The 14,645-nt window shown below is 42.5% G+C and overlaps 1 protein-coding gene across 4 annotated transcripts in view; it reads right to left on the bottom strand.

Moving 5' to 3' along the window:
• Nucleotides 1–14,645, bottom strand: part of MAP3K3 (mitogen-activated protein kinase kinase kinase 3) — a 74,362-nt gene that overhangs the window by 31,612 nt on the left and 28,105 nt on the right. For all 4 annotated transcript variants that reach the window (XM_023193973.3, XM_023193974.3, XM_023193975.3 and 1 more), the window contains 2 exons: nt 10,756–10,855; nt 5,032–5,145 (listed from right to left, as the gene is read on the bottom strand). In XM_023193973.3, coding sequence (XP_023049741.1) covers nt 5,032–5,145; nt 10,756–10,855 — 214 coding nt within the window. The remainder of the gene's footprint in view (nt 1–5,031; nt 5,146–10,755; nt 10,856–14,645) is intronic.

Below are 14,645 nucleotides of genomic sequence, written 5' to 3'. Positions count from 1 at the left end.
GAAGAGAATCGGTGAAGGTCTCAAAGCAGAGCTTCTCACACTTTAATGTACATATGAATCACCTGCAATCTTGTTAAAGTGCAGATTCTGATTCGGTAGGTCTGGGGTGGAGCTCAGAGCCTGCATTTCTAACCAGCTTCCAGGTGATGCTGACACTGCTGTTACATGGTCCACATTTTGAGCTGCCAGGTCTTAGAAGTGAGTCATGCCTCAATTGCAGGTAATGGTTCTCAACCCTAGCTGCCCACGAGAATTGCCTGAGGAGCTTTTTTTTTTTTGAGACGGAGTCTTGCTCCGTCACCCAGGCTGGAGTGCCGTGGCGCGATCTGGCTTACTGCAACTCTGCCTCCCAGGTTCACACCATTCTCCTGTCTCAGCCTCCCAAGTAGCAGGGACTAGAGGCACCCGCCACCACGCCCGGCTAACTTTTTGTATTTTTATTAGAGACAGAACCCGCTTCCAGGGTTCAAATGATTCTCCTGCCCCAGCCTCCTGATTACAGGCGTGCACCACTATGCATGCCCGGCTAATTTTTTTTTTTTTTTTTTTGAGACGTAGTTTCACCCTTGTTGCCCAGGCTAGGAGTGCAATGGCACCATCTCAGTTCACCGCAACCTCTGCTTCCTGGGTTCAAGTGATTTTCCTGCCTCAACCTCCCAGTAGCTGGGATTACAGGCATGTGCCACCATGCCCAGCTAATTTTTTGCATTTTTAGTAGAGATGGGTTTTCTCCATGTTGGTCAGGCTGGTCTTGAACTCCTGACCTCAGGTGATCTGCCCACCTCAGCCTCCCAAGGTGCTGGGATTACAGGGGAGAGCGACTGCGCCCAGCCGCCTGTGGAGCTTTTGACACCTCAGACCAACAGACCCTCTGGACATAAGAGTCCAAGCACTGATACTTTGTAATACTCAGCCAAATTTTGAAAACCTCAATTCAAGGGGGCAAAGGGAATGGTATAGTAAATAAAAATGAGGTTGCTGCAAGGGTTTAGGACACCTTGAATAAGACTCAGAAGTGGGAGAGAGGAAGGAGGAAGGTGGGACCATGCCTGAGAATCTAAGGGTACTGTCGTCGAGTGACAGGAGAGCCCACAGGTATGAACTGTGTAGCTAGCAGAACATTCTAAAGACAACAAATAGAAGACGGTGACCATTCCATGAAAACCTCACTAAAGGACTCTGGGTAGAAGTGTGCTGTGGCTAACACAAACAATATGAAAAATTACCAGGAAACCACGTGTATCAAGATTTCAGTGACTGGAAGACAGGAAAAAGTCTACCCACAAATTATCTCAATAAAATATTTGGCAAGTGGATTCAACGATGCAGGGAGGAGGTAAAGCGGGGAGAGAGCTTGCTTTAGTTTGTTACATGGGAATGTAAGATAAGAAATGGCACTCTGGATCACCAAGAGCATCCTGTCCAGTCCTCTGTTTTAATGGTGGTACCAAGAGATATTTGCAGGGAAGACCATGATAGTTATGATAGCTGTGAAAGCATCTGAGGTGATTTAATTAAATTTACAGCTTTATCATCCATGAATTTATTAAAGCCCTTTTAAAAATCTGCTTTGAAGCTATACAATTTCAGAATAATAAATGCCACATATATCATCTTTTTTCTTTTTGAGACAGGGTTTTGCTCAATCATCCAGGTTGGAGTGCAAAGTGCAATCATAGCTCATTGCAGCCTGGAATTCCTTGGCTCAAGTGATCCTCCCGCCTCAGCCTCCCAGGTAGCTGGAATTACAGGCATTTGCCACCACGACTGATTTTAAAACTTCTGTAGAGATGGGGGTCTTGCTATGTTACCCAGCCTGGTTTATCACTTGTTATACAAATGATTTCTTTTTTGTTCTAAGATAATGTTCAACACTCAAGAAGTTCATCCAAACTGAGATTAGGTGAATAAATCTGTGTCTTCATTATCCATGCTCTTAAATGCATTAAAGACTCTGATTATATATGCTTAGGCTGTCTGTCCTGACTAAAGAGTTCTAAACTTTTTTCTTTTTTTTTTTTGAGACGGAGTTTCGCTCATTGCCCAGGATGGAGTGCAATGGCGCAATCTCAGCTCACTGCAACCTCTGCCTCCCAGGTTCAAGCAATTCTCCTGCCTCAGCCTCCCGAGTAGCTGGGATTGCAGGCATGCGCCACCACACTCAGCTAATTTCCTATTTTTAGTAGAGACAGGGTTTCACCATGTTGGTCAGGCCAGTATCAAATTCCTGACCTCAAGTGATCCACCCACCTCAGCCTCCCAAAGTGCTGGGATTACTGGCGTGAGCCACCGTGCCCAGCCAAGAGTTCTAAACTTTTACACTATTCATACATGAAAGTGACTCCAACTCCTTGAAAACTTTGTCTTCTGGACGTTTTCTAGCTCAGTTATCTTCGAAGCTGCGGGGAATAGAATGATACAACATCTCACAAGTTCTCCTCATGGACAATATTATACTTTCTGCTTGGCTTCTAATTTTTTCCAACTGTGGAGGAACCTGGGTGAGGTGTCCTAAGGACTACAATAATTCTAAGATCCCTCTTCTGGGGCCGTTGGTGATGAAGACCAGGTAATATTTTATCCTGGAGCAGTGTACTTAAGATATGATCTTTGGGCTGGTGCCAGTCCTCACACTGTGGTATACTGCTCGTCCTGCTCTTCCACCAAGTAAGTAAAGAAATGGAGAGGGCCCTCTGAAAAACTTTAGAGCAATTTGGCAGAGTGATTTTATGTCTATCGAATCTACTAATGAAAACTGTAGCCTTATATATACCTCTAGTTTATTTTTCCATTTCACTTCTCCGTTTTTGTATTTAAAAAATGAACTGGTACGGCCGGGCGCAGTGGCTCATGTCTGTAATCCCAGTACTTTGGGAGGCCGAGGCAGGCAGATCACAAGGTCAGGAGTTCAAGATCAGCCTGGCCAACATGGTGAAACCCTGTCTCTACTAAAAATACAAAAATTAGCCAGGTGTGGTGATGTGTGCCTGTAATCCCAGCTACCCAGGAGGCTGAGGCAGGAGAATCACTGGAACCTGGGAGCTGGAGGGTTGCAGTGCGAGATCGCACCACTGCACTCCAGCCTGGGCAACAGAGTGAGACTCCATCTCAAAAAAAAAAAAAAAAGTCCATGACAGATTGGAAATTAAAAGAACAAAACTGGTATTTCACCACAGATAGTTAGAGAAGCACTGTTCTAGAGGTGAGGATTCCTGAGCACAGAGCAATTTTGGATCATGATTCTTCCATTTATTAAGAAACCTAAAGTCTAGGTGAGGAAGTTCTGGAGAAAAGATTTCATCACCAACATTACCATTGTTACTCTTAAAAGTAAACGTTTGTTTATTTTATTTTATTTATTTATTTATTTTGAGACAGAGTCTCGCTCTGTTGCCCAGGCTGGAGAACAGTGGTGTGATCTCAGCTCACTGCCAGCTCCTCCTCCCAGGTTCACACCATTCTCTTGCCTCAGCCTCCCCAGCAACTGGGACTACAGGCGCCCGCCTCCATGCCTGGCTAATTTTTGTATTTTCAGTAGAGACGGGGTTTCACCGTGTTAGCCAGGATGATCTCCATCTCCTGACCTCATGATCCACCCGCCTCGGCCTCCCAAAGTATTGGAATTACAGGCGTAAGCCACCGTGCCTGGCCAAATGTAATGTTTATAAATGCAAAAAACAGGAGCAGTTTCAGTGTCCCAACAGTAGCAAAAATGGTTATTTAATTAAATTACAATATATACACTCAAGGGAAACACACATCCTTACAAATTATAATTACAACATAGAAAAATGTTCATCACAGGCTGGGTGTAGTGCCTCACACTTGTAATCCCAGCACTTTGCAAGTCTAAGGTGGTTGGATCATTTGAGCTCAGGAATTTCAGATCAGCCTGGGCAACATAGTGAGACCCCATCTCTACAAAAAAATTTTAAAATGGCCAGGCACTGTGGCTCACGCCTGTAATCCCAGCACTTTGGGAGGCCGAGGCGGGTGGATCACCTGAGGTCAGGAATTTGAGACCAGTCTGACCAACATGGTGAAACCTTGTCTCTACTAAAACTACAAAAATTAGCCAGGCATGGTGGCAGGCACCTGTAATCCCAGCTACTCGAGAGGCTGAGGCAGGAGAATCACTTGAACCCAGGAGGCGGAGGTTGCAGCAAGCTAAGATCACACCATTGCATTCCAGCCTGGGCAATGAGCGCAAAACTCTGTCTCAAAAATAAAGAAAAGAAATAGTCAGCATGCGCAGCATTCCACCTAAACTTTGTCCTAGTCACTACACCCATAGTTATGCTGCCATGTTGGCTGTCCACATAAAGAAAAGGAAATGGTGCCAAGAAACCTTCAGAAACATGCATCTGAAGAAAACTGGTAGAGGAATCAGTAATTGGAAGACAGATACAGATTGCAAGCATTCTTGTGAAATGCGGGCCTCCAGGAATCCTTCAGAAGAGGAAACTGTGCGTAAGTGATAATTCCCCACTTCTGACACCCCACAGACCGCCTGCCATTGGATAAAGCAGAAGCTGATAAATTATAAGAGGCTCCCAACCCATGGCTTTTTCCACTGAACAAAAGGAAAAGTTTGTTTCCTACAAGTGGCCTAAAGGAAAGGCAAGGAGTTTTGGGAGTTGGGTTTATAAAGCATGACAGTCTCAAATCCTTGACAGTCTTTCTAATTGGCTCTGCCAAACGAATCAAATTTCTCTTGTTGGGGTCAAAATCTAATTGAAAAAACATAAATTTAGAGCACAAGAATTTTATTCTTTATCATAAAGTATTTTCCTTCCTCCCTCATCGTAAGTCAAATAACCTTTAGATGCAATATTAACACTGACAATCTGGCTTTTCGGTGAAATCAAATGTAGAATGCTCATTGGCTGCTGACAAGTGGGCTGTGCTGTGCTTATGCTATCAATTTGGCAGTGGCTGAGGAATGAAAACGTCTGTTAAGGAGGCAAGACAAGTTCCTTAAGGAAAGCAAGCTTTGTCTTCAGCTGCCAGACCATGACAGGGGCTACTTACATGGTTTCTGTCCTGGGACAACAGCAATATCCTAAGGCTTTTCATGCTTGAGCTTCTATCCAAAATGTCAATTGCTTTATCAAGATCATCTTGGTTTTTCAGCAGGATGGAGAGCTGTGATACAAGACACAGAAAAGGGAAATAATATAAAACAGAAGTTTATCTCAATGTTTCACTCTGCAGAAATAAAAAATAAAAATAAGTTGAGAGAAAAACAATCTCATTGGATATTATGGGATCTTAAAAGATCTAGTTGAGGCCGGGCGCGGTGGCTCAAGCCTGTAATCCCAGCACTTTGGGAGGCCGAGACGGGCGGATCACGAGGTCAGGAGATGGAGACCATCCTGGCTAACACGGTGACACCCCGTCTCTACTAAAAAAAATACAAAAAATTAGCCGGGCGTGGTGGCGGGCGCCTGTACTCCCAGCTACTCCGGAGGCTAAGCCAGAAGAATGGCGTGAACTTGGGAAGCGGAGCTTGCAGTGAGCCGAGATCGCGCCACTGCACTCCAGTCTGGGCGACAGAGCAAGACTCCTTCTCAAAAAAAAAAAAAAAAAAAAGATCTAGTTGAAACCATAGAGATTTTTTTCTCTAAATGTACAATTTAAAAATTTGTAGTACATTTAGTTGTGCAACCATCATCATAATCCAATTTTAAAACATTTCCAAAACTCCAACAGGATCTCTTGTGCCCATTTATGGTCACTCCTCCTTCCCACCTCCAGCCCCAGGCAACCACTAGTCTACTTTCTATCTCTACTGATTTGCCTTTTCTGGACATTTCATTCCATTTAGACACATACAATTCATACATAAAAGATTCAATCTTTTGCATCTAGCTTCTTTCACTTAATGTTTTTTAGTTCATCCATGGTGTAGCATATCTCAGTACCCTGTTGTGAGATACTTTCTGAAAAGAGTTTCCTCTCCAAAAATACCATTTACTTCAAAGCATCAAATCGCAAACAGTTATAGCCCCCATATTCTTTTCCAAATTAAGTAGGATCATGTCCCACTCTATCTCCAATTGTGCGGACATTAATAGAACAATCAGAAAAGAAACAGGAGGGGTAGAAGGATGGTCAGAGGATGAAAATTATTATACAAATAAAAACACAAATTCAGACTGCAGAGCATGGTTTAATATCTTTCTGTTTAAGGGCAAAGTCAGTGACTAGAACCTGAAAACTGCCTCCTCCATTTTCACAGAGCTTTTCCCCCTTTGCTTGGCACTTCTCTCTCCTGTCACCATATGAAGGATGTGTTTGCTTTCCCTTCCGTCATGACTATAAGTTTCCTGAGGCCTCCCCAGCCATGCTGAACTGTGAGTCAATTAAACCTCTTTCCTTTATAAATTACCTAGTCTTGGGCAGTTTTTTACAGCAGGGTGAGAACAGACTAATATACTCATACATTCCAGTGAAGTATTAAATAGAAGGTCCCTGAGAGTACAAATAAGTCTCACTCACTGCAAAAAGAGGAGCATGTTATGAATACTTGGTATTAAGAGATTCATAAGATGCAAAGGTATGCCTTGCCTAGGACCTAGCAAATGTCAGATCTTACTCTTATTATTTTTTGGAGACAGAGTCTCACTGTGTCGCCCAGGCTGGAGTGCAGTGGCACAATCTCAACTCACTGCAACGTCCACCTCCTGGGTTCAAGCAATTCTCCTGCCTTAGCCTCCAGAGTAGCTGGGTCACAGGTGCGCACCACCACGCCCCACTAATTTTTTTTTTTTTTTTTTTCAGTAGAGACTGGGTTTTATCATATTGGTCAGGTTGGTCTTGAACTCCTGACCTCAAGTAATCTGCCCGCCTCAGCCTACCAAAGTGCTGTGATTACAGGAGTGAGCCACCATGCCTGGCCAGATTTTATACATGTATGGTAAACACAAAATCAAGCAAAAGTCCAATTAATTTACACAGTTCCCAATTTATAATACAAGATATTTTTTTTTTTTGAGACAGTATCTCCCTCTGTTGCCCAGGCTGGAGAGCAGGTGCACGATCTCGGCTCACAGCAACCTCCGCCTCCCGGGCTAAAGTGATCCTCCTGCCTCAGCCTCTCAAGTAGCTGGGATTACAGGCATAAGCCACCAAGCCTGACTAATTTTTGTATTTTTTGTAGAGATGAGGTTTCACCATGTTGTCCAGGCTGGTCTTGAACTCTTGAGCTCAAAGATCTGCCCGCCTCTGCCTCCCAAAGTGCTGGCATTATAGGCATGAACCACTGCACCTGGCCAAAAACAGTACATATTTAAAATAAAATCTCAAAACTACTTATGGAATGGGAGAATGTTCTGCAAATCATATTATATGGCAAAATAATTTCTTCCTGGGTGACATTCAAAGAGGGAATAAATAAGAATGGTTGGGAAGGGAGTTAAATAACAATGGTTGGGAAGGCAGTTAAATTTAAAAAAAAAAAAGTAAGCTGGGGATAGTGGCTCACACCTGTAATCCTAGGAGGCTGAGGCAGGAGGATCACTTGAGGCCAGGAGTTTAAGACCAGCCTGGGCAAAACAGTGAGACCCCCCATCTCTACAAATTTTTTTTTAATTAGCTCAGCGTGGTGGCATGTGCTTATAGTCTCAGTTACTGGGGAAATTGAGGTGGGGGGCTCACTTGAACCCAGGATGCCGAGGCTGCAGTGAGCCATGATTGCACACTGCACCCTGGTCTGGGCAACAAAGTGAAACTCTGTCTCAAACCAAAACCAAAAACAAAACCCACAGTGACATATCACTTTACACCTACTAGGATGGCTATTAAAAAAAAGAAAATAACAAATGTTGGTAAGGATGGTGGAGAAACTGTAGCCCTCACTGATATGGTTTGGCTGTGTCCCCACCCAAATGCCATATTGAATTGTAGTTCCAACAATCCCCATGTGTCATGGTAGGGACCTGGTGGGAGGTAACTGAATCATGGGGGTGGTTATCCCCATGCTGCTGTTCTCCTGATAGTGAGTAAGTTCTCATGAGATCTGATGGTTTTATAGGGGGCTTTTCCCCATTTGCTTGGCCCTTCTCTCTCCTGTCGCCATGTGAAGGACGTGTTTGCTTTCCCTTCTGTCATGACTGTAAGTTTGTTAGGCCTCCCCAACCATGCTGAACTGTGAGTCAATTAAACCAACTTCCTTCCTTCCTTCCTTCCTTCCTTCCTTCCTTCCTTCCTTCCTTCCTTCCGTCAATTAAACCTCTTTCCTTCCTTCCTTCCTTCCTTCCTTCCTTCCTTCCTTCCTTCCTTCCTTCCTTCCTTCCTTCCTTCCGTGAGTCAATTAAACCTCCTTCCTTCCTTTCCTTCCCTCCCTCTTTTCTTTTCTTTCCTTTTCTTTCTATTTTTTTTTTTGAGACGGAGTCTCACTCTGTTGCCCAGGCTGGAGTACAGTAGCACGATCTCGGCTCACTGCAACCTCTACCTCCCGGGTTCAAGTGATTCTTCTGCCTCAGCCTCCTGAGCAGCTGGGACTACAGGTGTACGCCACCATGCCCAGGGAATTTTTATATTAGTAGCAGAGATGGGTTTTCACCATGTTGGCCAGGCTGGTCTTGAACTCCTGACCTCGTGCTCTGCCCACCTCAGCCTCCCAAAGTGCTGAGATTACAGGCTGAGTCACTGTGCCTGGCCACCTCTTTCCTTTATAAATTACCCAGTCTTGGGCAATTTTTTACAGCAGAGTGAGAACAGACTAATAAACTCATAAGTTGCTAGTGGGACTGTAAAATTATGCAACCATTATAGAAAAGCTGGGCAGTTCCTCAAAAAGTTAGAGTTTTATCTTATGACCCAATAATTCGACGCCTAGCTATATACCTTATAGAATTGAAAACATATGTTCATGTAAACACTTGTACACAAATGTTCATAGCAGCATTATTTAATAACCAAAAAATGAAAACAACCCAAATGTCTATCAACAGATGAACAGATACACAAAATGTGGTAAATCCATAAATGGAATATTTATTATTCAGCCATAAAATAGAATGACATACTGACAACATGCACAGATGACCCTTGAAAACATATGCTTAATCAAAGAAGCCAGACAAAAAAGGTTACGTACTGTATGATTCCACTTACATGAAATGTTCAGAATAGGTAAATCCAAAGAGACAGAAAGATAAGTGCTTACCAAGCGCTGGGAAGAGGAGAGAAAGGGGAATAACTGCTAATGGGTACAGGGTTTCTCTTTGGAGTGATAAAAATGTTCTGGAGGCCAGGTACGGTGGCTCATGCCTGTAATCCCAGCACTTTGGGAGGCTGAAGCAGGCAGATCGCTCGAACTCAGGAATTTGAGACCAGCCTGGGCAACATGGTGAAACCCTGTCTCCATAAAAAATACAAAAAAATTAGCTGGGTGTGGTGGTGTGTGCCTGTAGTCCCAGCGATTTAGGGGGCTGAGGCGGGGGAATCGCTTGAGTGCAGGAGGTCAAGGTTTGCAGTGAGCCATGTTTGCGCCACGGCACTCCAGCCTGGGCAACAGAGCAAGACTCTGTCTCAGAAAAAAAAGAAAATGTTCTGGAATTAGATAGTGGTGTTAGTTGTACAACTCTATCAGCATACTAAAAACTACTGAATACTTTTAGACAATAAATATTTCATCTCAATAAAGCGATAATTACAAAGAAATAAATAAATACAATTAAATCTCAGTAGATTTTTCATTTGGGATTCTCAGATCCTGACAGTGCAGGTTTTACAGGGCAAACAGAAGAACAAAATTGAGGGATTTTAAATTAATCAAATGTAAGTTAGTCAACTCCTGATCACTAACACTAGTAGAGTATGTTAAGACATGTATGAACTAAAATAATAACAATGATTTATATTTGGCTTTAGAATAAAGAAACATCAGGAATTCTTAATGGAAATATTAACTGAAAAGAAGAGTACTAAACTATTCAGAAAAGTCTTCACTAAAAGAAAAATTTTAACTCCTCATCAAATAAAATAAAACTACACAGTGATGATCTGCCTCTCAAAGGGTCATGATGTTGCCCAGCTTTCTTGTCTTGCACCCCTACTCAATTTCCTCAAGGTACACGTTCTTTACTCAGCATAAATACACTGCAAAGCACCAGCCTAAGCTGACTGTAGCCTTTAATATTCTTCTTGGAGCTGGGAAAGCAGCCCAAAAACTGACATTCAAAAGAATTCCTTCCTGGGTGATATTCAAAGTAGAAATAAATAAGGACTCTTAGGGTAGAGTGAGGAGGAGGAGGAGTTAAAGAACTTATTAGAGCAGGTGCTAACATTTGAAACAAACAAGTTCCGATCAAAAGAAACTCTGAGAGAAGAATCCGGCATTTATGACTGTAATAGATGACCTACTCACTGGTTTTTCACACCTCCCTAGCCCCTGCTAAACCCTCTGCTTCTTGTTAAGGCTGTGCTGGGAGAAAAAAAATAAGATACTCCTACAAAATGTAAAGCAGACAATATAAGCCCTAGCCCTGGTACTATACCTGATTCCACCATGGAATATTAGAGCTATCTGCACTGAATGAGTAGGGGGAATGGAGATGGCTGAGATGGCTGAGTAATCTCCCACTTAGTAAAAAACAGAAATCCCAGAGTTGTTGGAATTAAGGGGGTCTAGAAAATGAAAACCTGCAGATGATATTAGAGGAACAAACTTTAAAGGCTCTGTTAAACAGACAGAAAAAAGGTAGGCATCTACCCTTTTGTCCCTGCCCCATCCATCTGCCTTCTTACCTCGTTGTTCATGTAATGTAGATCAAGAGGTTGTCCAAATACTGTTGTCACCTTGTGCTCCACATCTTCATATTTCACAGGCCGGCTGAATGCTATAATTCTGAAAAGAAACAGAAAGAAAGGTTGGTTAACTGTACACTTAAAATGTAGGGTTTAAAAAGCAATGGTCTGAGTATATTCTTCCTTTCTTCTCAACATAGGATTCTCTGTTTTCTTTCACTCAGTTTGCCTTTTCCCGATTGTTTCCTTTTTTCCTCTTCTCTACCGTTACCTTTCACCCTCTAAGCATCTATCAGGTTTGACAACAGTACCCACAACTATTGCTCAGTCCCAACCATTCATCTACCACTTCAGCTTAGACTCTTCTGCCAATGACAGAAGAGGCCACTAGGTTTAAAAACTATGTTCCAACTATAAGAACACATAGATACATGGAAGGGGAACAATACACACTGGGGCTGTTGGGACTTGGGGAGGGAGAGCATCAGGAAGAATAGCTAAAGCATACTGGGCTCAATACGTAGGTGATAGATTAATCTGTGCAGCAAACCACCATGGCACACGTTTAACTATGTAACAAACCTGCATATCCTACACATGTAACCCAGAACTTAAAAGTTGAAAGAAAAAAAGTTATTTAGGAAATAAGCTAGAAAACGTAGAGACTGGAGTAGCAGTCCTGAAAACATGGCCTCAACTCCTAAGGGACTCAACTCCAAGACTTGAAAGGTCTTTTCCATTGTTCATCTTTGAGATGCCATAAAAATCTCCATACTGATTTTCCTCAGAATTAAGATTTTCTACTACAGAGTCACAGGAATTCCCCCTTGAGTTGGTGATATGCCTGATCAGTTTTCTTAACCAGTGACATATCTGTGCATGTAAATAGTATTGATATTGAAGCTTGTCTGGAGAGACTCATTAGGTCAGTTCAAAGAACAATTTCTACAAATATAAGGTAGAGTAAGGACTCATCCAAAGAGGTGTAAAATATGATTTGTTATTAAATACTTAAGAAAAATTTAAAAGTGGGAATTGATAAAACAAGATTGGGAAAATGTTAGTAATGTTGAAGCTGGGTGACAGGTCCATGGGAGTTCAGTTTAATACTCTGTCTACTTTTGAGTGTGCTTGAAATTTCCATAATAAAAAGTTGTGGGTTTTTTTGTTTTTTTGTTTGGAAACATTCTCGCTCTGTCACCTAGGCTGGAGTGTAGTGGCATGGTAACGGCTCACTGCAGCTTCAACCTCTGGGGCTAAGGCGATCCTCCTGCCTCAGCTTCCCAAGTAGCTGGGACTACTGGCATGCAGGGGCTAATTTTTTATTTTTTGTAGGGATGGGCCTCAATAAGTTGCCCAGGCTGATCTCAGGCAATCCTCCCACATCAGCCTTCCAAACTGCTGGTATTATAGGTGTAAGCCACCATGCTTGGCCAATAAAAAGTTTTAATGAATGTATTAGGTGGAACTATATGAGACTACTGATGGCCAACCACTTTTGATATACAAAAGTGGCAATTTTATATGGTTTCAACCTAATACTCTAGAACAGATGATTAAAAATAATCAGAGACAAATGAAACAGAAAAGAATATCAGAAAGAAACTCATACACACACATACTCTCAAATTTATATAAGAAAATACAGAATCAAAAAAAAAATATTGGGGGCCAAGCATGATGGCTCACACCTGTAATCTCAACACTTTGGGAGGCCAAGGTAGGAGGCTCGCTTGAGGCTAGGAGCTCAAGAGCAGCCTGGGCAAGATAGTGAGCGCTCCTGTCTACTAAAAATTTTTTTAAAAATTTGCCAGGTGTGATAGTACATGCCTATAGGTCCAGCTACTTGGGAGGCTGAGGTGGGAGGATCACTTGAGCCCAGGAAGTCAAGGCTGTAGTGAGCTGTGATCATGCCACTGTACTCCAGCCTAGGCGACAGAATGAGACCCTGTCTAAAAAAAATATATATATAAAAAAAAAAAAAAATATATATATATATATATATATATATAAAGAGAGAGAGAGAAGGTCTTCCTAACCATAACATAAAATACAGAAGACAAGCCAGGCATGATGGCTCATGCCTGTAATCCCAGCACTTTGGGAGGCTGAGGTGGGTGGATCATCTGAGGTCAGGAGTTCAAGACTAGCCTGGCCAACATGGCAAAACCCCATCTCTACTAAAAATTTAAAAATTACCTGGGTGTGGTGGCACATGCCCTGTAATCCCAGCTACTTGGGAGGCTGAAGCAGGAGAATCACTTGAACCCAGGAGGCGGAGGTTGCAGTGAGCTGAGATCACACCACTGCACTCCAGCCTGGGCAACAGAGCGCGACTCCATCTCAAATAAATAAATGAATAAATAAATAAAATTCTGATTTCAAAATAAACCATTAACAAAGTTAAATATCAAACTTTGAGAAAATACTTGTACAAAATCAATAAAAGACAATCTAATAGAAAAGGCAAAAGATTAGACAATTCACAGAAGAATTTTAAGTGGCTAATAAAACACACGAAAAGATGCTCACTGTGACTGGAGAAATGCCTATTAAAACAACCTTCATCTCTTAGTAAACCTAGGCAGGATAAAATCAGACTAGTGTGTGTTGGAGCAGGCAGTATTCAGCCATGGGCCTGCACAGTTCTTGTCCTCTTCCATGCTGAGAGGAAGAAGACTGTGGTTCTTTCTCATCTTCCCTGCTCCCCCAGAGTGGGAAGTGGCATAACCAGAGGAAGAAGCAATAAGCCACAAGAGAGAGGGATCTAAACCATTGGGTTTTAATAAAATCTGACCAGATAATTTCTTTCATGTTCTTCTGTGACAGGTTGGCTCAAATCGATGAGAAGTATAAAAGCCTTCATCATCTAGAACTGTATCTGCACTATTCAATATGGCAGCCATTAGCCACATATGACTATTTAAATTTAAATTGATTAAACTGAAAATTGGTTCCTGAACAGGTACAGTGGCTCACGCCTGTAATCCCAGAACTCTGGAAGGCCAAGGCAGGCAGATCGCTTGAGTCCACGTGTTTGAAACCACAGCCTGGGCAACATGGCAAAACCCTGTCTCTACAAAAATTACCTGGCTATGGTAGAGTGCCTGTTGTCCCAGGCACCTGGGAGGTTGAGGCAGGAGGACTGCTTGAGCCCAGGAGGTGGAAGCTCCATGATTATGCCACTGTACTCCAGCCTGGACAACAGAGACCCTGTCTTTTTTCTTTCTTTTTTTTTTGAGACCAGTCTTGCTCTGTCACTCAGGCTGGAGTGGCATTATCTCGGCTCACTGCAAGCTCTGCCTCCTGGGTTCAAGCTATTCTCCTGCCTCAGCCTCCCGAGTAGCTGGGACTACAGATGTGCGCCACCACACCCAGATAATTTTTGTATTTTTAGTAGAGACGGGGTTTCGCCATGTTGGCCAGGCTGGTCTCGAACTCCTGACCTCAGGTGATCTTCCTGCCTCAGCCTCCCAAAGTGCTGGGATTACAGGCATGAGCCACTGTACCTGGCCCAGAGACCCCGTCTTAAAAGAAAAACGTTCCTCTGTCTCACCAACCACATTTCAAGTGCTCACTAACCACATGTACAGTAGCCATATGTGTACTGGACAGCACAGATATAGAATATTTCCATTATAGCAGAAAGTTCTATTGGGCAACATTGATAGACTATTAATATAAACCATAATCTATCCTTCACGCAAAGTCTAACATCTCAAGAAGATAATTCCTTCATGTTTTTTTCCTTTGTCCATCACCACCTTTCATTTTTGGAAATCATACTGCTAACCAAATTAGTTTCATCTCCACTAGGAAATCCACTCAGACTGTAATCCTTTGTTTTTTGTTTTGTTTTTTTTTTTTTTTTTTTTTTTTTTTTTTTTTTT

The sequence above is a fragment of the Piliocolobus tephrosceles genome, chromosome 16 (assembly GCF_002776525.5).
Source record: "Piliocolobus tephrosceles isolate RC106 chromosome 16, ASM277652v3, whole genome shotgun sequence".
Lineage (NCBI taxonomy): Eukaryota > Metazoa > Chordata > Mammalia > Primates > Cercopithecidae > Piliocolobus > Piliocolobus tephrosceles.
This window is presented reverse-complemented; position numbering and strand designations above follow the sequence as displayed.